General features: G+C 53.2%; 1 protein-coding gene across 1 annotated transcript in view; it reads left to right on the top strand.

Annotated features, from left to right (window-relative positions):
• Positions 1-1,401: 1,401 nt before the first annotated feature.
• Positions 1,402-27,777, top strand: part of GPR137B (G protein-coupled receptor 137B) — a 46,907-nt gene continuing 20,531 nt past the window's right edge. Inside the window, 5 exon segments of the mRNA XM_027596157.2 lie at positions 1,402-1,473; positions 1,475-1,555; positions 1,557-1,949; positions 21,934-21,983; positions 27,488-27,710. Coding sequence (XP_027451958.1) covers positions 1,417-1,473; positions 1,475-1,555; positions 1,557-1,949; positions 21,934-21,983; positions 27,488-27,710 — 804 coding nt within the window. The 5' untranslated portion in view covers positions 1,402-1,416.

The raw sequence follows: 27,777 nt of genomic DNA, 5'->3' as shown, positions 1-27,777 counted from the left end.
CTTGGTCTTGATGAAGCACCTGAAATATATTGGGAAAGTGTAAACACTAATTTGGAGGAAAAACAGGGCTGGATCCAGGCTCCACGGGGCCTATTTTAGAAAAAACACACAATTAGGCACGAAGCTGACTATAAAGATGAGAAAAGGAGTCCCAAGAAATTCTCGGAGGCTTGGAGATTCGGGCCTCTTTCCTCTCTTTATCTGAACTGCTTGTCCAGAGGTCAGCCTGGCATCTCCTCTCTGCCCAGAGCCCTCCACAACTCCCAGCACCCCACGGTAACGCTAGAGAAACGCCCTGGGGCGTAACCCAAGTCAAGTTTTCCGTCAGGGAGGAGTGACCCTCTTGGGAGCAGCAAAAGAGCGGACTTGGGGTCTGGCGGACCGACCACCCCGCTGGCTGGGCTGGATTGGAATGGGAACCCGTATGCTCAGAGCAGTCACACCTACTCTTGAGCCCTGTGGCCTCTGTGGCTCCGAGCCCCCTTCCCCAGCTCCTCGCCGTACTAGCGCGCTGCTGGGAGGTGAGGGGGCGCAGCGCGCACTGTGTGGATCTCCGGGAGAAAAAATGCCCTCGTGGGCCCTGGTCAACACCGAGGCGAGGCCGTAGGCACAGGAACCATTCCTTTCCTCACTCTGGGTATACACAACTTCAGAAACACAAGCTCTGTCTTGGGCATTTCGGGATTTAGAAATAAACATCACCCCAGCCTGAGATTTCTAGGGAAAAACGCCGGCCACTTCATAGTTTTAATTTTAATGGAAAAAAAAAAAAAGACTTAAAAGTTGTTGCTTTGAAATAAAAGAATTAACTTCTGCAAAACAAGTAAGTCATCGTCAGCAGTTAGCGGGGATCAGCCGCAAGCACCGAACGAGGGCGGGCGGTTCCGGGGGCTTCAGGTGCTGTGCGGAGCGGGGGCGCGCGGTGTCTGGCAGGGGGCGGGACGGTGCTGGGGCGCCCCGCGCGGTGTCTGGGGGGGGGGGAGGCGGTGTAGGGGGCGGGGTGTTGTCTGGAGCGGGCAGTGCGGGGGTCGCGCGGCGCGGTGTCTCGCTTGGGGCCGGTGGAGGTGGTGTCTGGTGGGGACGGTGCGGGGGAGGGGGCTCCCGGCGTGGTGTCTGGCTGGGCGCTGCGCAGGGGGGCGGTGCAGTGTCTGGAGGGGGGCAGTGGGTGGAGCGCGCGGCTGGGTGTCTAACTCCGGGCAGCGCGGGGTCTGGCGAGGGCGGCGGGGCGGGGCGGGGGGCGGTGGATGACGGGGGGCGGGGCGGCGCCGGGGACGCGCAGTGCGGGGGCGGGGCGGGGTGGGCGTGCGGCGCGGGGCGGCGGGGTGGGTGCCCGCGGGCGCCCCGGGCAGTGCAGGGGCGCGCGGGGGCGGCGGGCGCGGCGCTGCCAATCGCAGACAAAGGCCGCCCCAGTGAATCATGTGGTGCCGGGGGAGGAAGTGCGGCTTGTTTTCTTTCCTCCAGTCGCCGGGCTCCGGGCGGAGGGCGATGCTGGGAGACCCCCACGGGGGCGGCGGCGGCGGCGGCGGCGGCCGCGAGCCCAGATGAGGCGCCCCCGGCCCCGCTGCAGCGCCCCCGGCCCGATGGAGGCTCCGCCGTGGGACCCCCTCCGCAACGACTCGCTGCCGCCCACGCTGACGCCGGCCGTGCCCCCCTACGTGAAGCTCGGCCTCACCATCGTCTACACCGTGTTCTACTCGCTGCTCTTCGTGTTCATCTACGTGCAGCTCTGGCTGGTGCTGCGCTACCGCCACAAGCGGCTTAGCTACCAGAGCGTCTTCCTCTTCCTCTGCCTCTTCTGGGCCTCCCTGCGGACGGTCCTCTTCTCCTTCTACTTCAAAGATTTCGTGGCGGCCAACGCGCTCAGCCCCTTCGTCTTCTGGCTGCTCTACTGCTTCCCCGTGTGCTTGCAGTTCTTCACCCTCACGCTCATGAACTTGTATTTCACGCAGGTGAGTCGCGGGCAGCAGCGCGGGGAGCGGCAGGCCCCTGGGAGGGCGCTCACCTGGCAGAGCGGCCCCCGCCCTGCGCGCGGCGCCAGCTGAGAGGCCGCGGCTGCCTGGGGGGCGGTCACGGAGCCGCGGGGCCGAGAGTGTGGGCAGAGCGCACTGGCTCTGGGGTCGCCCGAGCCCTGTCCTCCCTGCAGGCCTTTCTCTCAGGTAACGCCCTCCCCTTCCCAGAGGGGGCGAGAAAGAAAGAAAGTGAGGGCCGGAGTCACCAGTCGGTGTCTGCCCGTGTAGCGCCGCATTAGCCGGCGCGGCGGGGCTTCCCGCACACGGCAGAACGGGTCCTGCTGGGAGGTGTGCCCACCAGGGAGGCTCGAACTCTAGACGTTCCTCCTGCGTCCCCTCATCCCACAGCCCCTGATCTGAGCCTGGAAGGGTCCTCTGCACGATGGCCTCCAGATTGGGGTCAGTCACCGATATTTTTGAGTGATGGCAGGGCGGGACTGTCCGGTTTGGGATGAGATGTTTCTAATCTCCTGCGTCGGAGCCCTGCTGAATGAACTAGGGCTCCCGAATTCATTTCTCAGGGTTGCTAAACGGCAGTCTGGGGTAACACCCAGCTCCCGAGCTGCTGCAGCGGGAGGTCAAGCTTGCTGTCCGAGCTGGTCGAAGAGGCCCCAAGAAAAAGCCATAAAGTTTACTGGGGCTCTTTTATGGGCACAGAGAAACCAGTTTATGAGGCATATTGTTAATAAGCTAATGGGAGAACGTGTGAATAAAGAAAGGGTAGTAATTGTAAAGTGCTTTGCAAATACCGTGTGAAGTATTGCAAAAAGGTTTAATTACACAACGCTGTCATGGTCATCTCTGATTCGCATTAGCTTTCCAAGCACTAAAATGTCCGTTTTCACTAGGACTCTACCCGTGTCACCTGGTGAGGGCAGCTTAAGAGCTCTCTCACGGACAGAGGCTTTGTGCAGGCAGGCATTCTGCTCCTTTTCACAGCGTCCCTGTTTCTCGAAAGAAAATGGTAAGGAAACGGTCTTCGCTTCAAAAAAGAGAGGCAAGTAAAGGATTGCACTGGTGTGGTGGGAGCCCCGGAGAAATCTACAGGCAGTATGTCTGGCTACAAAATAGCGTATGTACTGGTTAGTAGCTATTATTATCTTACAAAAACAGCTCTGCCCTTGTAGCCTTCTGATAAGTCTGGTGTATCCATATATTTTCCAGTCCACCAGTGAGTGATCGGTATTATCTGTCCAAAAACTACCTTTGAGCCCCAAAGCTACTCAGGCAGTCATCAGCTCCACTGCAGACACTACAGCTTTTTAATCGGATCCAAAGAGGTAGTTCCAGCAAGATACAAAGGTCAGGTAGGTTGATGTTATTTCAAGAACTGTGACTGTGATCGTATTTTGTATGGAGGTCTTTATTTGTGTCCCTTTTTAAGGAAAAGGGCAAGGAAGAAGAAAAAAGGAAAATGCAGGCCAGTGCCATGGCTCTGTGTAATCACACGCAAATTCTGCACTAGCTGGATTAGGGGCAGGGCTGCACATTTTCTGCACCATCTGCTGGTTGGCAAGTAAATGCTGAGTGAGGGAAAGAGTGACCCGGCAGACAGAGCCAGTCTAGCCAAGAGGCCTCAAGCCCTGGCCCTGGCTTCTTTGGATCTTCCAAGTCTTGTTTCTCTTCATATCTCCAGGGTGGCTGGCAGAAGGGGGTACCTCAGTGCTGGTCTCCAAGACTCTGTAGAGCAAAGCCACGCCCTGGCTTCCTGACAAATACTGATATTTCTGGGGAGGTATATGGGGGGGGGTCACCCTTTGACTCTTAGCTCTGACATCTCTCCCTTCCTCCCCCTCCCATGTGCCTTCTCTTAGACAAGGTTCTCAACCACTGGAATGGCCTGGGAGCTTTAAGAAGTACGGCTTCCCCAGGGCCCATCTCAGAACAAGTCCATCAGATTTGGGAGGGAGTGGGCAAGCAGCGAATAATCAAGAAGCATACACTGGGTGCTGGGCTCGGTTCTAATTGGTTTGTCCTATTCTCCGCCAGAGCCCTCTGACGAAAGTGCTGGGATGGTCTCCCTGTTTTGTGGAGGGTCAGAGAGGTTCAATGGCTTGCTCAAGTTTACCTGGTCCGGGCATGGAGGCACTGGGAGGCCGCCCACATCTCTGGCATCTGAGTGATGGCCTGTGCCTTGTGGTACAGTGTTCAGATGGGACAACATACTCTACCATACATGCAGCCCCTGTTCTCTGGGAGCTGAACCCCTGGCTGGGGAGAGATGAACTGTATACCCCACACAGTTAAGTGATAACTTGGGGGGACTTGGAGAGTGTATATTGAAGCTCTGGGAGGCTTGAGTGGGCCCCGAGCCCTCAGAGAAGAGGTGGGCTTGTGGCATTTCGGGGGGCCGGGTGGGGAGAAGGAGAGGGCAGTGGCCGAGGAGCAGCATGACAGAAGTTTGGGGAGGGATGGAAGGTGCTCCTGGAGCTGGAGGAAGGCTTCACCATCATTGTCCTGTGCTCTGTGCCTGGCCCCGCACCTGGCCCCGCGCCTGGGGCTTCCTCATGTGTCTCCGCGGAGCCTCGCTGATAACCTGGGTGAAGGGTATTATCATCTGCCCTCCGAGGGGCCTCTGCACCTCCTCCCGCCCCAGCCGCTGGAGGGCCACGGTCCCGTCTCTCCGGGGCTTGGAGTGGAAGTGTGTGTCCTGTGCTCTTAGCCTTTTCCCCTCCATCTTTGGAATCTGGCTCTTCTGGGGCTGGCCTGAGGAGGGGCAGGGTTGTCTCAAGTGACGCCTTACCCGTTCACTTTCAGCCTTGCTCCACCTCTGGCTCTGTGGGTGACCCTGCCATGGGGCTGCGTTTACATGGCCGACTCTTATTTTATCCTGGCTCCTCTGCCTGTCTGCCTTCCGTCCGATCCCTTCTTCAGGTCTGGCCACATAGGCCATGGGCTGGTGCCCCCCCCCCCCCCCGGTCTCCTCCCAGGTCCCCACCTGCCCCCTTTCCTTCTCTGCTGCCCACAGAAACCCCAAGTGGAGGAAGATACCGCCCCGGGAGGTCCTGGTGCCCTCAGACCCCCACGGCCCAGGGTGGCCTCTGCTAGGACTCTCCGCAACCCACTTTGTTCTCATGTCTACACCCCTTGGGTCTGAGCCTTCCCAGCTCAGCAAGCACCTGTCTGTGGAGTGGGGTGGTGAGGCCCCCTGCTTCCTAATCCACCTGAGCAGTGCCCCTGGGGTTTTCTCCTCAGTGACCCGGGGTGAGGGTCGCATCTCCCACCATGAATGCTGCCCTCCTGCCGAGGACGGGCTGCTGACTCCTCTCCTCCGTTCCCCGCCTTCTCGGATAGGCTGGAAGGTGGGGAGGAGGCCAGTGGTAGGACTGGTTCTGCTGACTCTTAGCAGGCCCCGTGTGAGGCGTGAACGGCCGGCCCCACACGTCCAGGGCTGTCTTTAGAACATGGAGTGTTGAGTACCTGTGGTTTCTCGCTCTGGTCCCCAGCACCAGTGTGGGGTACAGCTAAACTCCCACTCAGCTCTTTTTGTCTTTTTTTTTTTTAAAAAGATTTTATTTATTTATTTGTCAGAGGGACAGAGCACAAGCAGGGGGAGTGGTAGGTAGAGGAAGAGGGAGAAGCAGACTCCCCGCTGAGCAAGGAGCCCGATGCAGGGCTCCATCCCAGGACCCTGGGATCATGACCTGAGCCGCAGGCAGACACTTAACCGACTGAGCCACCCAGGCGCCCCTCCCACTCAGCTCTTTGCTGCACCAGGAAGTGGTAGGGCTGAGGCTTGAACCGAGGTCTGTCCTCCAGAGCCTGCTCTTCACATAGAGGTTTCCAGCTCATGCTGTGTCTCTGCACATGGGGTATTGGGGTGCCCTCCACCCCAGGCTGTGGGGTCGAGGCTCAGTAGCAGAGGTTGCCAGCTTCTGTTCCAGGGCAGCCCCGTCTGTAGTGCTCCTGGTGTGGCCATGGGCTCAGCGATACCTGGGCAGCTGTGTGTTCCAGCCATCTGCCCTTGGAATTACGGGTCTGGACCTCAGACCCTTGGGGCCCCTGAGTTTGATGGAGTAGAGAGCTCAACGTCTCACTGGTTCAGCGTTGTCTTGAGCCCCATGACAAATTCCTGCCATGACAGAAGGGTATTTTGAGGAAGGAAAAGGAGAAGTGAATTCTCAGGGCGGTGGCGGGGGGGGGGGGGGCGGGGAGGAGATGTGGTGTGATTAATGGATGCTGACGCAGAAGCCAGGACTCCAGCACGTCTTAGAGGGTGGCTGGGAAGCTGCAGGGCAGTTACGGGCGGGGGGTGGGGGGAAGCTGAGGCTCATGGGGGTTGTTGGAGCTTATTATGGGAGTCTGGGGGTCATGGTATGCCAGCAAAGGCCTATAAGTGGGGGGGACGGCACTAGGAATGGAAGGAGCAGGGACTGTGTAGGCAGGACCAAGTTTGAATCCTGGCTTCACCCATAGTGCGGCTCCCGTGGCTGGTTACTGACATTCCTCACCAGGAAATCAATGACCACGGTGCTCATCCCCTGGTGGGAGTGGGTTAAAGGAGATACCATCTGTCTTGTAACCTTTGCACCTCAGTTAAAGTGCTCTTTCTGCATCTAACAGGAGGGACTCTGGCTCTTGCCCAGATACCAAACCACAGTCTTGAAGGTCAGACCCCAGTACCAGCTCTGCCTTGTATCACCCCCACCGTGTCATCGAAATGACTTCTACCGCCATGTTGCAACATTTATGTTTGTAAAATGACAGTGACGGTTGGCCCGCCCTTAGAGGGAGTGTGGAAGTGAGTAGCTCCTCATAGCTGCAGCTCCTGAAGCCAAGAGTTAAGGAGAGGGGGAGGTTCAGCGGCCCAGCCCTTCATTTTGCAGATGAGCCAACCAAGGCCAGGAGAATTCTAGTGACTTGTCTAAGGTCACTCAGTCTGGTATGAAGAGCCAGGTCGAGGCCCAGCACCTGTGAGCTCGTGCTTGTTGCACATGCCACCCCCAACTCAAAGTGCATCCCTGTCCTCATACTTGCTGATAGGGAACCAGGAGGCAGCCAAAATCTAATCCAGGGACCCTTTCTCCACCCCTACCAGGAAAAGGGAGGTATTGATCTTAGGAATAAGTGAGTCTTGCTGTGCTTCTTGGCAGTCCATTTAATCAAGATCAAAAAATGTTTACCAAATACTGTTGTGTGCTGGGTCCAATCCAGGAGGTGTGAGGAGGGACGCTTCTAGGCCTGTTGGTGATTATGAAGAAGTAAGAAGCTTAGGAACCCAGAAGGCAAGCCTTAGTCCCCAAGTACCTTATTTCAAAGCTGGGACCAAACAGTCCCACCAGGGCAGGAAATATACTCGGCCTCACCTCTGTGCACAACACCCATGACCTCTTGGTCTCTGGCTCCTTGTGGTCACTCAGTGGGCTCACGGCCTCCAGAGCAGTGTGCATGCCTGTGTGTGTGCCTCTGCCAGGGTGGGCACACATGGAACCCAGGAGAATTTTCCTTACTTGCATTCAGTCGACCATCCACCACCAGCCCCTCCCAGGAAGTAGCTTCCCAGCCTCACTTCTAAAAATTTCCCTAAGAAGAGGCCTCTGATTCTACAGCCCAGTTGCCCAAGATCTCTCCTCAAAGCACAAGCTTTTAATTCTCTCCGCTCCCGTTATTGCTTCAGTGCCGACCTAAGGTGAACCACATTTCATGAATGTCCTCAGTACTCTTGGGAACAATGAACCCGAAATCCAACCCCACTGACCACGAAGCCTTGATTTTCCCAACAGCAGAAGCTGGGATGAGCCTACCGGCTGTGTCCTTGTGCACCGAGCCCAGACCTGCGGCTCCTGTCCCCACCGGGAGCCTTGGTCTGGGTCCCATACACCCTGTCACCTACAGGGTTTTGTGGCATCTTTTAGCGCCCCTGTCTTTCCCCGGGTCAGGCAAGCAGGGACTAGTGGGGGCGGGGGGTTGCCCGCGGCTGTGTCTGACAGCACGTGCCCTCCCCAACTGGGGGGCTGTTGTGTGTCCCTCATCTTAGACCCCAAAGGCCTCCGGTGCCTGGGAGGGGATCATCTTGGAGGTGACATCATCAGGGCGGTGAGGCACGGCCTGACCAGAGAAGGGCGTTGACGGAATGGAAGGCTACTCATCCTTGTGACATCACTCAGAGACTCTCAGGTTTTTGAGAACAGCAACAAGTGATCTGGAGAGTGGCTTTGGTCAGTCGGTTCCTGCTCTTCTTGCAGCTCTAGCCAGAGGAGCCTCTTCCTGGTTTGTGGGTCTGTCTCAGGCCTGACATTCTGGCAGGTCAGGTTTTCTCGGGATAGAAATAGCCTCAGCAAACGGTCCAGACGATACCTGCCACACTGCACTCAGGGAGGTCTGCAGAGGCTTGTCAGTATTTTACTTTTTAATTATCCTAAAGTTTCGAGTCTGTTTGCCAGTGAGGACAGATGAAGCCTGAGTGGATTTTCTCTACCAGTGGGTTGATTTCCTCAAATTTGCTCATGGGGGGGGGGGGGTGCGGCGCAAGGAAGGAAGGAGCGCAGGATGCCTGTGTCAGTGTCTTAGGCCTTGTGAGCCCCATACGGTCTCTGCTGTGTATTCTTTTTTTTTTTTTTCATATGTCTCTTTTAAAAAGTTAAAAAGTGCTCTTAGCTCACAGGCTGTACAAAAACAGGCTGTGGGCTGGATTTGGTCCTCGGGACCAGGTTAGAACAAACCCAGCATTTATCACCAAGCTCCCACTCCATCTTCATCTTGTTCTTGTTGCCGGGACAAGTTGGAATTGGGCTTGGGTTTTCATCTCCTGCTTAGAGAATGCTGTTAGCTTTGAACAAATCTTACTGATCACCTACGCAGGTGCCTGAGGCCAGAGGCAGTAAGTTGGGATTTCTTCCTCGAAGGGCCACTGACTATGGGGAAGGACACACAGAAACGGGAGTGCCCTAAGCCACATGCCACCCACAGCACACAGAAGGGAACCTGTCTCCTGCCGGCCAGGGGCTGCAGAGACAGACGAGGGCCCTCCACCGGCTTGATGTCTTGTGACATCATCAGCCCTCTACCCCTTTCACAGCAGACACACTTGCTAAGCGTGATCTGCATGGCAGAAATCCCCACACAGGGTTATCAGCTCCCCAGGCTGCACCCTACCTCCTCCTGCCCTCCCGGGGGTTTGCAGACCTAAGAGCTGCATTGCCCATCAGGCCTTGTGCGTGACCAGTGGCAGACGGAGCAGGGAGAGAAGCATGAAGAATGTGAGCATCAGTGACCTGTTCTGGATATTTCATACCAAAGGAATCACACTGTCAGTGGCTTCCTGTGCCTGGCATCTCTCGCCTCGCCTGTGGTTTTCGAGGCTCATCCATGTCATGGCACGTGGCACGACATCATTTCTTCTTGAGGCTGGATGATATCCCATTGTAAGTGTCTGCCCCAGTTGGCCACCCTTTCCCCTGTTGACGGACGTTGAGGTGGTGCTATCATGTGTTTCTGAGAGCCTGTGATTCTCTAGATGCTGTGTAGACAGGATGAAGGGCAAACATGGCTCCTGCCTTGATGGAAGTTGACACTGAGTGGGCAAACGCACTATGTGACGGACATCTCTTGTGTCGTTGGCCGACATTACTTGGTGGCAGTCCTTAGAGCGGTGACACAAAGTGGGATGTTTGCAGTGGTCACTCCTTCATCTCTACAATTCTCCCTCCAGGGTGCACGTTGCATGTTTTTAAAAGAACCAGCGGCATTTGTTACAATTTAAGTGTAAAGGCAAATCTGTTTGCTCTGGTTTGTTCCCGGCGGCAGTTTCCTGGGGTTCAGAGCATCGGGATGGAAAGGTGGTGCTTGGGGGGAAGTCTGGGTAGCTCCGGTTCCTCCCCTTGGGGCTGTTCCGAGCAGATACAGTCCCTCTTCCCCAGGACAGCCCTTTGCAGATGTGGTGGCAGATGTATCCTCCAGGTCCTGTCCACAAGGGGTGGGACATTCTCAGTTCCTTTCATTGTTTCTGATGGGATGTGGGTTTGTCCCTCACTCTCCTGGTCCCCATCAGCCCCACCCAGTGGCCCACGGTGAGCCAGGGGCAGCTCCAGGAGCAGAAGGAGTCCTCACTCCCGGTGTCCTGCCACACTGCTTCCTCTCTGGCAAGTACTGAGGGCCGTTCTGTCCGGGGTGGATACAAGGAGCCCCGTCGGGGCCGTCTTGGGCTGCTCAGATAACCGAAAACCACGGTGGCTTCCCAGCCAGTTACTTCTCTCCGTTCTAGAGCTGGGAGTCTGAGATCAGGGTGCCACCATGGTTGGGCTCTGGTGAGAGCAACTTCTCCTTGGGTCCTCACGTGGTGGAGAGCAGGGAGAGCTCTCCAGGGCCCGCTTCATGAGGACACTGTTGCCCCTCCTGAGGGCTTCACCCTCCTGACCTAAGTGCCTCCCAGAGGCCTCACCTGCTGATGCCATCACATCAAGGAGCAGGATTTCAGCCTGTGATTTGAGGGGGACACCAGCAGGCCGTCCGTAGCCGCTACCACACTGCCCCCAGCTAGGGCAGTAGTCCCCACGGAATGTCAGAATGCTCCTCACTCCTGAGGCAGGAAGTTATTTTGGGGAGGGAAAGACACCCGAGGCACTTTCACTGCTAACTTATATTGTAGTTCTGCATACTTTGGTGCAAGGATCATGGCCGTGGTAAGATGTAGCCCGCGGCGGCCACATAGGGCCTTCCTTCTGGGAGACTTTGGGCCTGGCCGGCCGCTGACCACCTGCCCCCCCCCCCCCAAGCTAAGCTTCCTGTGCTGGAAAGGTCTCCTCCTTGCTACTAAGGTGCTCTTTTATGTGCGTGTCATGCACACTTGGAACAATTGCAGGCAGGGCCTTGACCTGCAGATCGTGCCCTGCAGTGGCGGTTGCTGTAGGAGCGGCTCAGAAACATAGTGATGATCATGGCACCTTGTGTGGTCAAGGTCCTTTCCATTCACAAGGCTGAAGAGAGAAAATGCTGCCAGGGAGGCGTGGAGGCAGGAGCAGAACTTGGCTGGACTGGTGGGAACTGGAAACAGGAGAGGACAGTCTCCATCTGTCCCAGCGCAGACAGCAGGTGCTTCTCCCCATGGCCTCTGCCCAGGGGAGTCGGCAGGCCCCAGGGCGGGACTGGGCTTCTGTGACCCAGGCCCAGGTCATTCCCCCCCGCCCACAGGTGGGGCCCACGCCCCCTGAGAAGCAAGGCAGCTGCCGGACGGGTGGGGCTTCCCAGGGCAGAGGCCACAGGCTCTGGGAAGGCTCTTCATGTCCTAGAGTTTTGGGTTTTTTTATTTATTTGGGGGAGAGAGAGAGCGCTAGAGTGAGAGAGAGCATGAGCTGGGACAGAGGTTAGAGGGCGAAGCAGGGGGCCTGATGCGGGACTCGATCTCAGGACCCTGGGATCATGACCCGAGCTGAAGGCAGATGCTGAACCGACTGAGCCACCCAGGTGCCCTTCATGTCCTAGAGTTTTAAAGGTAGAAGGCACCTGAATGGGTATTGGGACTAACCCCTTTGTCTCACGGATAGACACCAAGGCCTAGAAAGGCGAAGAGAGGTCATCAGGGCTGAGCCAAGCAGGTTCATGGCTGTCTGGCCAGCCATACCCCTGAATCCAGATGCTCAGGTGCCCGACGACAGGGAAAAGCAAGAAAATTGAAGGCCAGGCTCCACGTGTTGCTGGTTGACTGTGAGGGGTGCTCTCCGGGTGCCACTGCCCCTCCTGGGCTGCCTGCCGGCCTAGAGCCTTCTGGGGTGGCCTGGCTGGTGTGGGCACTGTCAGATGGAGCCCAGTTCTGTTGATGAGGACAGGGAGGCCCTCCCGAGCCACTGGGGGCGTGGAGGCAGGAGCAGAACTTGGCTGGACTGGTGGGAACTGGAAACAGGAGAGGACGGGAGGAAGCAAGCGGAGATGCCTCTTTCCTGTGAGACCTCTCCCTCTGTTCCTTGAGTGGGCACTGAGAGTCAGGGGCAGTTTAGGCAAGAGACCCAGCTCCTGCTCCTTGTCCCACTATGTGGAGGCACTGACACGTGTGTACGTGCGTGCACGCGGGTGCCTGGAAGTGCGTCTTAGGTGCTGGGTCAGCGGACGGGACGGTGCAGCAGAGCTCTTGGGAGGGCTGGAGCTGGCTAACAGCAATTGCAGGGAAGTTCAGAGCCGAGGCAAGATCATTGTGCATCTCAAGATCACATGCAAAAGCAGCTCACTTAGTTGCTGGGGACTCTGCCTGTGTTCCTCGGGACGGCACGAGGCTAGGAAGTGAGCAGGACTCGCTCCTCGAGCCGTGAGCTTGCCAAGTTCAAAGGCAGGAGTTGAAACGGTGAAGACCTGACCCTGGAGCCCAGTCACCTCCCTGGAGACCCCTCACATGTGGCCAGCCCAGGACCCGGATAGAGCCCACCTTGGCTTCAGGCTACTGCACCCCGTAATTCTGTGGCACAAACAGCGTATACGCTTTTTTCCTTCATGGGGTTCCATGGCTTTAAATGCATGGTCCGTCTCTGCGCACATGAAGACACCATGCTTGCCTCGCTTTCGCAGAGAGCTGTCCTGATGGCTGATCCCCTGGAGGTGGCTTATGCTTGTCCTCGGGGATTTGTGCAGAAGGGGAGAAATGCACCATTTGGGTCTCAGGGACTCTGGTTGTCGTGTCACGCTGCTCTGGTGAATGAGGGTGCTCACCATAGGGAAACTCCGACAGAGGCAGCTGACCACCGGCTGTCACCTGGGGAGACCGGGGCCTCGGGTTTGCATAATTTCCCCAATATATCAGGAAGTGGGCAGCACGGAGGGACCATAAGAGCGAACGGCGAATGTGTCCTGGTTCCTAACCTTTCTGAGTGTGAAAGTTCCTTTTATGGTCAAGAAGGCCTCTGCGGTCACGGTTTAGTAGTTGTGCACTTAGAATCCTGGTTGGAGAATGCAGACAAGAACTAATGACGGTAGCAAACACATAAACACAGAGTGTCTACGAGGTGACCGGCATTTGTCTAAGTGCTAGACCTGTGTTAATTCACCTAATCCTCACAGAAACCTATGAGATGGGTACTGTGATTAATTTCATTTGACCGGTGAGGTACTTGAGGCACAGAGAGGTTAGGTAACTTTTCCAAAGTCACACAGCTGACAATTGGTGGAGCCAGGATTCAGGTCCAGGTGAGCCAGTATGAGTCCACACTCTTGATCATCTTTACATGTCTCTGTGCCAGAGAAAGACACACAGATGTGGCCTGTAGACAGTGGGACACCGGGCCTTAGCGAGAATGTGTGTTGCGAACATGTCATGATGGGCAAACAAACAAGTTGCACAAGGGTGTGGAAAGTGTTAATATTGTTCAGACGTAGTGAAAACCCACACAAGATGGTACTCTGTATTTTTTACATATGGTATATTGATATACTATGCGTTATTTGTAAATGCACATGTACACAATAAAAGTATAAGCCTTCCTGGGTATGGTAAGGCTAGATTCAGAAAGGGCTTACCTCCGCAGAGGAGGGATTAGAACCAGCGAGAGAGATGCTGGGGGCTTCAGGGATACCTTTTTCATTTGTTAAAAATGAAAACCGAGCTGGAGCAAAGATGGCTGTGTTCCAGGTTGAACTGTGCGGTGGGTACATGAGTGTGGGCTAGGTAGTTTTTTTTTTTTTTTTTAAGATTTTTAAAAAATTTTCAGAGAGAGAGAAAGAGAGAGCACAAGCAGGGGGAGGGACAAGCAGAGGGAGAAGCAGGCTCCACACTGAGCAGGGAGCCCGATGTGGGACTCGATCTGAGGACCCCGGGATCATGACCTGAGCCGAAGGCAGACACTTAACCCACTGAGCCACCCAGGCATCCCTGGGTTAGGTAGCTTCTTTGGGTGTACACGATGTACGTACTTTATGATGAATCTTAACCCTACCATAAATTTGTAGCATTTTCAAGTGAATCTGCATACATACATTTGAAGACAGTGTGTGTGTGAGCGAGAGAGACATACTGGTTTCTTTCGACTTCGGCCTGCTTGGCACACACAGCCAGCTCCTGGGAGGGTCTCCCTGGGGGCCCCAGCCCACGGCCGGACCTTGGCCCAGCAGGGCAGGTGTGTGCAGCCTGGAGCCTGTTAGGGCTGGGACGGTTGGGGAGTGCCCGCTCAGCCTGTTCATTTCCAGGGAGCGGGGGCCCAGAAGGGCAGACCCAGGGACCTGGGTCATGTGGGGTGGGGGGAGTTTATAGGGCAGAATGGCTACATACAGCACCTCTGAATCAAGTGCAAGTCTGGAAGCATAGTGCTCCATTCAGTCGCCACAGACACTGCCTCTGGGGACAGAGAGGTTACTTTTGTTTAGTTTCTCTGAATGCACAAGGGACACTGTCATACCCACAAAGAATAGCATGGACGTTTCTGGCAGAAGCAGCCAGCATGACATTAGGAGAAATGATTGTGAGGCAGCAAATGCCAACTTGAGTCAGTAGGAGGACGAACAGGCAGGCAGGCAGGAGTGCAAATGGTGGAACAGAGTTGGTGAGAGCGTCAGGGACTGTAATTTATGGTGGGGAGGGAGGCCGAGGTCAGCAGCCGCTCTAGAGACTCTGCTTCTGTCCCAGCAAGGACGTCACCTACTGGGCCCTCCTGCGTCATCTGAAAGGTGGTGCAAGGGGCCTGGGGTTACCAACGGGACCCTGAGCAGGCCTGCAGGTGCGGCAGGAGGTTGCCCACAATCCAGCCCAGTCTCAGGGGTCAGCCTGGGGCAGCTTCCAGCTTCACCTCATGCCTACTCAGAACTTGGTCTTAAATCAGAACCTGCGGAGCCAGGATCGCTCACAGTGACGTCTGCACCCCTGGATGGCCTCTTGGGAAATCACCGAGCTTTCTTCCCATGGTACCAGTTTTAGGCAGGACTTTATGCCACAGTGGAGGTGATGCTGAGGCCACGGGCGTGTGTGACGGGAAATGCTGTATTTCTGAGACACAGCATCAGCTTCCCATGGAAGTGGCTGCATGCTCACGCCCTGCCCTCCAGCCCTCACAGCCACAGCGGCTCCTGAAAACCCTGGGGTTCTCACCAGCTGTGTAGACACCAAAGGGATGGCAGGGAAAGGAGACCCCATTGTCTGCCCTTCTGTTTCCCTAAGAAGCAGCTGGGACTCTCCCTTCACATCAGGGTTCCAGCCAGGCTTCCTGGTCCCCCAGGGCCACCTCCCCCTGCCATCTCTGTGACTCCCTCTTGGGCTCTCCTTCCTGCCTCAGTTTCCCCACCGTCCGCCTCCCTCTGGGGGCACCCTCCACCGCCCCCTGCTGTCTGGCCTCTCCCTCCCTCCGTTGGTGCAGGGCCGAGACCCCTTCTCATGACGTCTGGGTCTCCTGATCTTAAAACCAAGGCCCCAGCCCCCGAGTGGCCCCCCTCTTTCATTTCCCAAAAGCACCCTCCCACCTGCAGTCCCCCCCACACACCGGGCCTGTCCCCACCCAGGCCCCTCTCTCCCTGGCCCGCTGCTCACTTCCCTCTTGCTCCTGCACATTTGTGGGGACGTAACCCACCTTCCAGGCGGCACCCCGTTTCAGGGATGCTGTATTCCCAGCCGCGTGCAGCCATCCCCGCCGCCAGTCTTAGAACATTTTTATCACCCCCCCCAAAGAAACCCTGTAGCCCGAGCGGTCATTCCCTGTGTCTCCCCAAACCCCCCCGACCTGAGTCACCACTCCCCTACCTTCTGTCCTTGATGTGCCTTTAAACACATGTGTCCATTTTCACCTTTCCGCTCAAACCCACCAGTGGCGCTTTGCTTCTCGTCCTCACCCCTGCGCCCTCTTAAAGCACAGCTCTGCTTGCTGACTGTGTTACCCCCACCGCACCCCCCCTGCGCTGCCGCCCAGGGCCCGTCAGGCCTTCCCTGCCTTGCTCTGCTGCCCCTTGGCCTGGCCCTGCTGCTGTGACGCGGCCCTCCCCAGGGCGCTGAGGTGCCCCCGCCAGGCAGCCGCCTCTCCTCACGCCTCCCCGCCTCATGCCTCCTCGGGCCATATTCACATCCCCCCACACCCCCCGGCTCACGCCCCTTCCCCCCACACCCCCTCACACTCCCCATCCCCCCTCATGCCCCCTCACACCTCCTCATGCCCCCTCACACCTCCTCATGCCCCCTCACACCTCCCCTCTCCTGTCTCCTCATGCCCCCTCACACCTCCCCTCTCCTGTCTCCTCATGCCCCCTCACACCTCCTCTTCATACTTCTCTACGCCTCCCTACACCGTCTCGTGCCTCCTCACACCTCCCCATACCCCCTCACACTTCCTCACCCCTTTCTACATCCTGTCACAGCTCCCCACACCCTCTCACATCTCACTCCTCCTGGCACCTCCTCACACCATCTCATGCCTCCTTGCACCTCCCCACCCCTCTGCACACCCCCTCACACCTGTCCACATCTCTCCACACCTCACACCTCCTCAGATCACCTCACACCTCTCTACACCTCTCCCCTCCTCACACTGCTGGCGTGTCTGTGTCTGGTTGTGAGTTTCTTGAGGTCAGAGACCAGCTCTTCCTCATTTTTACAGTTCTTGAGTCCGGATTCAGTGCACCATGCGGTGGACCTGATGTGAACTCCATCAATCTGAGTGTGGGAATGATATGAATTTTTGTCTGGCCTCAAGTTTTCCTTAGCTTTTCACACGGTCTCTGTCTTCCTTCTCTCTGATTTTATGGGTCTTAAGCAGGCAAAGCCTGTGCTGTCAGGAGCACAATAAAATGGGAAAGGGTAATTAATCTTTGTCTGCCTCCCCCTCAGGAGCTGTCTCCTCCCGGCTGGGTTCCTGCTGAGGTCAGCGGGAGCCAGCACAGACTGTAGGAGATGGGCAGCGAGATAAGGGATCCCCGGCAGGCCAGAGAGCAGGGCTTACCCAGAACATTTAGCTCCAGTTCTGGGCACGAATCAACCTTTAATGACGTCTCTTGAAGCACAGATTGGGGTGGAGGTGGGTAGGAGAGTTTAAGATTTATTTTGCTGGAAACTTGATCTGGACATTTATACGTTTTAATTAATGGAGGCAAAAATTGTATTGTAAAAAATGTACATATATATGTATTTATACGTGTGTGGGCATGTGTACATGCACCTGTGTGTGTGTATACACAATAACAGAATATTGCAGTTTAAAGTGCCAGAAATTTAAATGCAACTTTAAGGAACTTAACCTTAAGAATTAACTTGAAGGACGAAGGAAGATTTTCTTAGCACAGCTTGAATAGATCTAATTGCATTTAAGACATAGATGTGTCACATGATCAGCAGGGCATCGAGTTTTTACAAATCATGGTCAAGGCTTGTATTTTGATGTGGTTATCACCTTGGCTTTTAGTTTCGAGAGGATCAAATGATTTACTGACCATCAGATTGTGCCTTTCCCTGGTGATGACTTTTTCCCTCCAGGCCGGGGTGAGTTTGAGCTCGGCGGGGTAGGGCCCAGGGCCCCCCTCAGGGTTGGACGCCTCACCCATGGGCCCCTCGAGCTCTGTGTGCTGTGTGGCTGGTGGCCCTGTATTGGGGGGGGGGAATATCATTTTTAAAGTTCTCCTTCTTGTTTGTTGTGTTATAATTACCGTGAGTCTTACTAAGGCTGCGGTGGACAGTGTCCGTCCATGCTTGGTGTGTAGGGCAGTGTTTCCCACACTCTGTTCCCCAGAATACTCCGAAGACCATAAGCGGCCAAGTAAGTTTGGAAAACCGCATTCCCGTACGTTTTGCTTGAAGATTTACAGCAGGTATTAGTCTTTTCAAGACTGGGAAATTCCTGCAGGGAAAAACCGTTTAGCCTAACAGTTTCTAAATTTATTTGATCATATGACGCTTATTTCCAGTAACATTTATTAGTTCTCAGTTCTGTAGGAACATCTTGAGAAGCCCTGCCTCAGAATAAATTTGTAGAAGTGGAAGTGTTGGAACAAAGCATGTGATTGCTTAGATGGCTTCAGTACTAGACCCAATATTTGACAGTCATGGCTGGGAGCCCCATCCTTCGCCATGTTGCGGGAAGGGTGCTCTGGGTCCAGGCTCGCCTTGGACGCCATCCTCCCGCACCTGCCTCTGTTCAGTCCACTCCCCGCCCAACGTGTGCAGATGGAGCTGCCGAGGCCAGGGGCTGCAGGAAGTCAACAAGTGTCTGTTGTTGGGTTTATAAAGAAGGTGACTAGGTGGGTCGTGTTTCCTTCCTTGCTCAGCTCTTGGCTGGGTCTTTCATTCTGCTCATCCCGGCCCTGAAAACCCAGCACGGGCGGGTGCGGGGAGCAAACAGGGAACCTGATTCGCCATGACTTGACCCTGATCCACCCATACCCCTCCCTGCCACCAGGAGCTGCAAGTGCCAGAGCGGGGCAGGATGGGGCTGGGGAGCAGAGGAGGCCAAGGTGCCCCCCACGAGGCAGAGCCCACGGCTTGCTCACCTGCTCGCTGCCTGAGCTTGGACCAGCTGAGGCTGGAGCCTTTCTGGTCTGCATCCCATCTTGTGTCCTCTGGGTCTCTCCTCTCCGGCTCTAAGCCTGTTGAAGGCAGGACGGCTCATGTTTTTCTCTCAGTCCTGCCAGCACTTTGCACAGAGCTGAGTCCACAGGATGGGACCACCTCATTGTGCCCCGTCTGGGGGATGCTGTCCCATGGAGTGCCCTTGGGCCGTGCCTGGTGTGAATGAGTAACCTAAGTCACTCTGGCTGAAGTTACCTGCTACCAACCAAGCCCCCTAAGTGTGGCACAACATTAAAAGTATTTGGGTATTGACAAGGTCAAGCACCTTTTAAAAATACTGTAGTTTCTTCTCTACACTTTGATATCTGTGAATTCTTTTTTTTTTTTAAAGAGTTTATTTATTTGAGAAAGAGAGAGAGCACAAGCAGGGGGAGTGGGAGAGGGAGAAGCAGGCTTCCCACCGAGCAGGGAGCCCGATGCGGGGCTCAATCCCAGGACCCTGGGATCATGACCTGAGCCGAAGGCAGATGCTTTACCGACTGAGCCACCCAGGCATCCTGATATCTGTGAATTCTTAATTAAGAATTACTAAAATTTTAAAACAAGAATTATTAAAAGCAAGGTCCCCAAGGACTATTTAAGAAGGATTTTTCTGAAACTGTTGTTCTATGTTGTGTGAATCAGTTATATTTTGTAGCAAAACTTTGGAGTCACGTATTAATCTGTTCCTTATTCCTGAGAGTGGTTGTTTTGTAACATTTCTCCTTATGGGCTGCAGAGAAACACCAAAGGTGATGGAACTTGCCTAAAATCTCAGGGGAGATTGTCAGGTAAAGCTGGACTCAGGACCCCTTTAGAGTAAAGGCAGTGTCCTTTGCCACCTATTTGTCTTATTTCAATTTATTTGTGATGTCAACTCCTCCTTCCTTCCAAAAACGATTTAGGACAGATAAAGAATCCATGTCAGAAACAAAATCATTTCTAAGTTCAGAATGCTTACCCGTGAAGCTTGGTAGATTTGCTTCCTGTGAGGTCTGTGGGAATCCATGCACTTCCCCTTCCCCAGCTACGGAGTCTGTTTCTGGGAGTCCCCCAGTGGCAGTGCATTACTGGACGTCGGAGGGAGGGCAGGAGTGTGTGTGTCTGGGGGCTGTCCGGGGACCTCGAGTGTCCCCCGATCTCTGTTCTTTGCACTGTGCCCTGACTCTCTGTGTCCTCTGATCGTTGTGATCACCTCTTTCAGCGTGTTTTGAATGATTGCAAAGCTATTCAAGAGGAGCAATATTTCTCAAGAGGTGGTCCTTGGACTAGCTGAATCAGAATCACCTGGGCCGGGGAATTTATTAACTTGCAGATTCCTGGGCCCCTCCCCAGACCCACGGGGTCGGCCTCTCTGAAGGAGATTGCACCTTTAGCAAGTTCCGTGGGTGATTCTTTTGCTTTTTTCTCTTTTAATTGAAATATAATTGACAAATAGTGTTGTTAAGAATTTTAGGTGTACAACATAGCGATTGGACAAGTCTGTACATTACTCAGTGCTCACCGTGATGAGTGTAGTCACCATACCACGTTATTATAATACTGAGTGTTTTCCCAAAGCTGTACTTCTCATCTCTGTGACTTATTTATTCTATAACTGGGAGCCTGTACCTCTCAATCCCATTCACCTGTTCTGCCCAGCCCCGCACCCACCCCTCCTCTGGCCACCACCATTTCCCTGCATTTCAGAGTCTGTTTGTTGGTTTTGTCCTGTTTTCTCAGATTGCACATCTATATGAAATCATATAGTAAGTAGTTGTCTTTCTCTGACTTATCTCACTTAGCATAATACCCCATATGTCCATCCATGTTGTCGCAAATGGCAAGATCTCATTCTTTTTTAAGACCAAGTAATATTCCATTATATATACATACCGTCGTCTTTATCCATTTATCTGTCAGGGGACACTTAGGGTGCTTCCATATCTTGGCTGTTGGAAATAAGGCTGCAGTGAACATAGGGGTGCAGATATCTTTTCAAATTAGTGTTTTTGTTTTCTTTGGGTAAATACCCAGTGATGGAATTACCAGATCGTATGGTATTTCTTTTTTTATGTGTTTTGAAGGCTCTCCATACTGTTTTCCACAGTGGGCCTCATGCACATGTAAGTCTGAAAATTACCTACTGAGGGTCCTCAGATGAATGCCTTTTAGAAGGCTCCCAGAGGGAAATGGCTTCTCCTGTTGCATATGTATTCTGGGAACTGACCCATACGGTCCCCATGGAGGCTCCCTTGTGACATCTGCATCAGCACACTTAGCCACGTACTTGGGATCCACTGAAGAATTTCCTGGGGTTACTTCAGATATCCTTCTTGTACGGATTTCTCACTGCATCTTCCTCAGGCAGGGGGGCAACAATATTTAACCCCTGGGTGGCCTCAGAGGTCCCAGAGCTGCCTGTTCTCTCCTCCCCTCCCCCAGGAACCATGCTCACCCTGTTCTCCCTTGTCTTTTACTCCGTCCAGCTCAGGCAATGTATCTGCCCTTTAGATATTCTCAGGGGCTGAGCATCACCTGGGAGAAGCACCAAATGCAAAGAGAGCTGAGAAACAGGAGAGCGTGTGAGGGGTTGGTGAGGAGAGGCGGGACCGAGAGGGCCAGCAGGCCAGGCTGAGGCTGGGGGTGGGTTTAGGAACTCCATGCCGCGGGGCTTGTTGGGCAGCAGGGGATGCAGCTCCCGATGCTGGGCATCGCCCTTCTCCCAGTGGTGCCCCCGCCCCACGGACACCAGGGATCCAGGAGAACAAGGGCATAAGCACATGTACCTTACCCCATCCCGGTTCCCCAGCCAGCCCCCAACACCCCTGTGGGCACCTGCGCTTGCCTCAGGAGCCCCCGTGTGCATGCACCGTGGGCCTAGTGGCCACGTCACAGTTGGGGCTGGAGCATGAGCTGCTGCCTACCTTTTCTCCCATCTTTGCCTTCTCAGAGGCTCTGCCAGGCCGGCCGCTGCACCCTGCGTGGACACGTTAGCAATGGTGCAGGACACAAAAGATGTGGAGAAATTCCAACATGTGACATTTCTCCTGTAGATAATAGTCGTCTGATGCTTCTGTAGCCCGGAGACATTGAAAGTGGGCTGCAGAATTTGAGGCCTGGGTAGGTGGACACCTAACATTCAAACAACATGAATTTGGTGCCAGTGAAAATTCTAAGAAAGGGTGAGGGCAGACTGTTGATCTTTAAGGGAAGTACGGGTTCAAATACGAATCTTATAAGAGAAATACTTGGCAGTGGTAGACCAGTAATGCCTTTATTTTTTCCTTTTTTTTAACCATTGTCATCATTTTAAAATATCTTTACTTTTGAAATTGTGTGGCTAGCTTGGAAAATCTTTAGCTTAACATCCTCACAAAGCAGACATCTCAGTTTCAGAACATGGGCCCTGGCCCCTGGGTATAAAGGGAAAGAAGGTTTCCGAGTGGTGATGTTGGTTTGTTGGTGACAGTATACTGTATCCCCAACCCCCATGTTGTTCTGTCATTGCAGGTGATTTTCAAAGCCAAGTCAAAATATTCTCCGGAATTACTCAAATACCGGTAAGTACCCGGGGGGGTGGGGGTAGGGGCCAGGATTTCCATCCTCATTTGGCAAATATATTTTTGACTATTTGGGACTCGGGTTAGGCACCCTGAGGCAGAAATGTAGTCTGTGTCCTTGAGGAGCAAACACTCTGTAAAGATGTCCTAAACAACACAACCACTCACGGAATGAGCAATCTCTGCCCTGGGCTGCTGTGTACTGTTGAGAGTCCCAGGAATTTTGTGGAAGAAGTCAGTCTGTGCTGGGCTGAAAGGAGAGGCTCATAATCTGGAAGGGAATGCCTTAAATCACATGCCAAGTTTATAAGAAGAGGTGGATAGGCATGTTTTTCCTGTGGAGAAGGTTCATAGATTTCCCCAAATTTTCAGATGTCTGTGACCCCAGCACCCTCGAGAGGAAAGAAACCAGTCAGACATTCAGAAGACATGGGGCAGGTACACGTTGTTCTGCTGTCCCTGCCCAGGAGAGCTCCAATGGCATGGGCAGGCATTTCTGGAAAGGCGATTTTGGCCACTTACCTTCGTGAATCAAAATGAAAATTTGATTCTCTTGTGACTTTAAAAATATGTAAAAATGTATGCGTATTGTATTTTTATTTAAATATATAATTTTAAATTTATAAACATTTATTATTTAAAATTCTGAAAGTGTGGCGCCTGGGTGGCTGTCGGTTAAGCGACTGCCTTCGGCTCAGTTCGTGATCTCGGGGTCCTGGAATCGAACCCCGCATTGGGCTCCGTGCTCAGTGGGGAGCCTGCTTCTCCCTCTCCCTCTGCTTGCTGCTCCCCCTGCTTGTGCGTTCTCCCCCCTTCAAATAAATCTTTAAAAAAAATAAAATTCTGAAAGCGTATTTTTCTCCAGATGTAACTGACATATAATGATATATTAGTTTCGGGTATCTCACAGAATGATTTGATATTGGTGTATATTGCAAAACGATCACCTCAGTAAGTCTAGTTAACATCCATTATACCATACATGGTTACAAAATTCCTTTTTCCCGTGATGAGAACTTTTAAGATCATGAAAATGTGTATTTTGATCTCCATTTGATATCCAAGGAAACTGAAATTCAGAAAGTAATATGACAGTACTCAGGCCAAGAGACAAGTCATGAGACTGATGGTGCCATGTTTGTTTTTCTCATCTGATCTTGAAGTCTTTGTTCACTACTTTTTGGGTAGTTTGGTGCATGTTTCTACCAGACTACTCAACTGGGACTTCAGGATCCACCAAGAAAAATGTTGGCCCTAAGGAGAACCCTTTAAAGGAGCAGCTCCAAGTACGTGCGATCCTCTCCCTTCTCTGGTAACAAAATAGCTGGCCTTTCCTCTGCACCCATATTCTCTGCCTCCAGCCTCTTGACTAGAAATGTAGATCAACCAGGGGGACTAGGGAGACAAGAATGGGTGAATATTGGGGAGGAGAAAGAATATTCTGATTGGATCATGGAGCTGGTCTTGTCTTGGAAGTGGTTGGTTGAGGCTGAGGTAATGAGGTATCTTCTAGAAGTGAAATACGAACGCACTGGTCAGAAAGGAAGGCAGTTTCAAAAGTTTTCAGCCTCTGAGCCCTTGGGGGATGGGGTCTATTAGATGAGAAGTTGTGTGCGTGGGGCAGTGCTTGATCCTTGAACCAAAGTGCAGACACCAAGATAGGCTGTTTTTAGCGGGAGGGGATCTGCAGAGACGAAGGGAGAAGACCAGGAGAAATTCAGGTGGGTGAGATGTTTGGGCTGGAGAAGATAGAAGTTCCTCGAAGCCACGAGGGTGAGGTACCAATGGGAGGAGCCTATTAACTCCGATGTAATAATGAAGAAATCCTCAGAGTTCTTCGTGTTTACGCCCATCTTCCGTCTTCTCTGTTCGATTCCCTACTTCTTTTAAGCCAGATGCTATGACAGACATTTCAGGCCATGATTTATCCCTTGAGATGCTTTGGTATGTTGGCTTTTAAATAGACTGGCTTCCCTAATTGAACCACAACTCATTTGAAAAGAAACACAAACCATCAGTCAAGCTCCTCCTATAGCTGCTCCATGTTTTTGAAGATAATCATCTTCAAAATTATATTCAGCCCAACCAAGAACCACTTCATTTTCCACTGAAGTGCCCCCCATTTCCCCTGACACACCCGGGAGCTCTCACCTTTGCTGGAGTTGGTGCCCATTTGATTCAGTTTTTCTCTTTCTCAGCCTATGTTTTTCCATCTTTGGCTTAGGAAGTGTGAATACTGGGCAGGGGGAGCTCAAGAACACTGATTTTAAGCATTTTTAACTGTTTTCCCTCCATCTTTGATGTTTTTTTAGTGAGTAAAAAGCATAATGAACCGGGCTTTGCTTTTCCGTTCTGGAAGGAATCTAAGATCTCAGAAGAGAAATTTAAACAACGCTTTACAAGCCATTAATACTATCCCCTCACCGTGGGAGGTAGCAGTGTTCTTCTGTGTCAAATTAGCGGGCAGCCCGCAAGCCTGGCACTTCTGTCCCCAGCCCCGAGTGGTCAGCTGCCTTAAGAGACTCATCTCTGCGCTTGCCGATCCTTCTGGGCTCACGAGCAAAGTCATCTTCCCAGATGCAGGGTCCCACCGATTTCCTTTTCCTTTGGTCTTTTTTTCTCATTACAAACTGTTTATCCTGACTCTATGGTTTGAGCTGAGAAGTAATTCTGGGGCAGGGTGTAAAACACTGTTGCCATGGAAACGCACCCTTGCGAGATGATCTGTTCTGCACCCACCCCCTCCCCCCCTTCCCCCCCCCCCGCCCCGCCCGCTCGCTCTCCACACCTCCAAATCTCTCAGAGCTTCAGGCCCAGGGGGAAAAGTTAAGTTTTGCAAGCTGTCTTTTTTTTTTTTTCATTATAAAAGTGATACAAGCTTATTAGAAAAAAATTATAAAATAGAAAAAGATTGGAAGTTTGTGAATATAGACATGTGGAAAGAAAGAAACCAAATCTAGTGAACTCGCCCCTCCTGCCCCGCAGAAACCTCCTCCAGCTCTGAGGAGACACAGTGATGTTTTCCATTGTAGGTTTTCGTATACATTTCCCAGAACAGAGTTGTTCTGCCACATTTGATTTTGCTTTCTGACTTTGACCTTAATGTTGGATTACAAGTACTTTGCCCATGTTGTTTCAAGTCTCACAACACAGCTGATTTCTTTAAGACAATACCAGGCAGTTCAGCTTAGGTCGTGATCCCGGGGTCCTGGGATTGAGCCCCATGTCATCGTCAGGCTCCCTGCTCAGCGGGGAACCTGCTTCTTTTCCTTCTCTCTCTGCCTTTCCCCCTGCTTTTGTGTGTGTGCACACACTCCCTCTTTCAAATAAATAAAATCTTAAAAATACTGGACAGAATTCTGTTTTAACAGGTGGTCCTAGAGGCTTGCAGAGCAGGATGGGATCGAAATGGAGGGGCAGGAAGGTTTTAGGCAGAAAGATCAGCTTGTGTAAAGACAGGGGGGTGCAGACACAGGGATGGGATTCAGGCCAGCACATAGACTGGCTTAATTAGCGTGTAGGGTGCCCATTGATTGACCTGGCTCCGTAGACTGATTGGATGTGTAAGGGATTGGAGGGTGCCAGGGTGGGGTTGAGGGTGGAGGTCAGTCTGGACACCATCACATTGGTTTTAGGCAGAAGCATGAGGCCCTGTGGTTGGTGACGATGGGAAAGGGGGCTCACAGCTAGGGGAGTAGGAATAGAGAATCTGTTGAACTTGACAACTGATTAAACTGGGGGTGCGATCAAAGAAGATCTTTATAGTTTAGGAGTCTACAAAAAATTGTGGTGCCTCTCAGAGATACAGGAAAACCAAGAGGAGTGCTGGAGGGGGAACATCGGGAGTTAGGCTTGGACATGGTCTGAGGTGGCAGGGCCTCCGTGGCAGGCTGTTTGGAGCGTGAGTCTGGGTGTAGGACAGGGCGACGGCTCTAGGTGAGCTTCGTGAACTGAGGCGTCCGAGGCTGTAACTGAACCCACAAGAGTAAAGGTATTTCCCAGGGGGTAGAGGAGAGAGCCAAGGGCGTTGTCACTTTGGGGGAGGAAGAGGAACCAGGGGCAAGCTCAGACAGAGGAACGGGGTGCAGGCGCAGGGCTGTGGCGCGATGGACAAGGGAGCTCCAGGAAGGCGGGCAAAGATGGCTGCCAAGAGTTGACCCCTTTCTGTTTTGGAGTAGGTCATGGGAGAACGTGGGGTCAGCAGGGGAGTACCTGTGGAGGAAGGAATGACGGGATGAGGTGAAGACTTTGTAGAAGTTGCTGTTGACAAAAGGGGAAGCGGGGGTGAGACCTCAAGGCTCCGTGGGGTGAGGATAGAGGAGTAACAGGAAGGCATAGGACCCACTGGATTCTCATGGCTGCTCTTTGAGGCACGATGAGAGTCCTCATCTTTTATGGATAAGGACACGCAGCCCAGAGTAGCCGAGAGACTGGCCTGATGTCTCGGCTCTGTGTGTCTCTGGGTCACACTGGGCAGATGAGGGCAGGTCGGGAGGAGATGGAAGGAGGGTGGGGTGGAGGCTTGGAGCCACATCACACTAGCTGTCGTGGGTGCCACATGGTTGGTGTCGAAGTTATGCCTGGCTTCCTCACCCTTTACTTACACATTCTCTTTCTCCCTGTGTACCTCCCTCCATGGGTCCTGTCCGTGATGACGTCTGGAGCTGGGATTATCATCCAGGATTCTTTTTTTTTTTTTTTAAGATTTTTATTTATTTGAGAGAAGGAGAGAGAAAGCACAAGTGCGGGGTGGGGGGCAGAGGAAGAGGGAGAAGCAGGCTTCCCACGGAGCAGAGAGCCCGATGCGGGGCTCGATCCCAGGACCCTGGGATCGTGACCTGAGCCGAAGGCTGACGCTTAACCGACTGAGCCACCCAGGCGCCCTTTATGCAGGTTTCTGTATCCCGGTCTGTTACAGCTTTGGAAGACACTCTCTAGCTTCGAAACCACTTATAGTTGAGAATTTTCATCTTTTGGATTTAAAATGTAGTCAGCTTAGACCCAGGCTATTTTTGAGCCAAGCAAATCTGTTCCTTATTCTCATGTTTATTGAAGGAAGTAAACAATATGGACAGTCCTGAAGAGAAGCTTGAGGCTGCTGACTTTGGTTTCAGTCGGTCTGAGAAGTCTTTCTATAGACCTTGCACCAGTCACTAAAGAAGTGTGTGGCTCCGGGAATCTACAGGTTAAAAATGGCCAGGGACCCGGCCAGCTTGCCTCCGTTCCGCCTTGGGCAAGGGACTGTGGCAGATCTGCACCACCTCCCGGAGACAGGACAAGCGAGGCGCTGAGGGCACCTTCCTGAGGGTACCATTTGTAGCTGATTTGTCATCTGAATCTAAGAACGGCTACCTCCAAAATCTGCAGTCTTGGGTGTTAACTGTGGCATGTTCTGCTTCTAGCAGTTAGCCAAAATAATACCGCATTTTCCTTCTGGATTGATCCAGAACGTACAGCCAGCCTGCAGGGCACGGTGTCTTACATTTCCCTCTGGTCCTTTCCAGGTTACCCCTCTACCTGGCCTCGCTCTTCATCAGCCTCGTGTTCCTGTTGGTGAATGTAACCTGTGCGGTGCTGGTGAAGACAGGAAACTGGGAGAGGGAGGTCATTGTCTCTGTGCGTGTGGCCATTAACGACACCCTCTTTGTGCTGTGTGCCGTTTCTCTCTCCATCTGTCTCTACAAAATCTCCAAGATGTCCTTGGCCAACATTTACTTGGAGTCAAAGGTAGGTGGGAATGTAGTCAAGAGCCCTTGGTTAAACTGACTCTAAAAATAGTTTTCTGGTTGCCAAC

This window comes from Zalophus californianus, chromosome 15, assembly GCF_009762305.2.
Source record: "Zalophus californianus isolate mZalCal1 chromosome 15, mZalCal1.pri.v2, whole genome shotgun sequence".
Classification (NCBI taxonomy): domain Eukaryota; kingdom Metazoa; phylum Chordata; class Mammalia; order Carnivora; family Otariidae; genus Zalophus; species Zalophus californianus.
The sequence above is the reverse complement of the archived record's forward strand: the minus strand, read 5'-3'. Positions and strand labels throughout refer to the sequence as shown.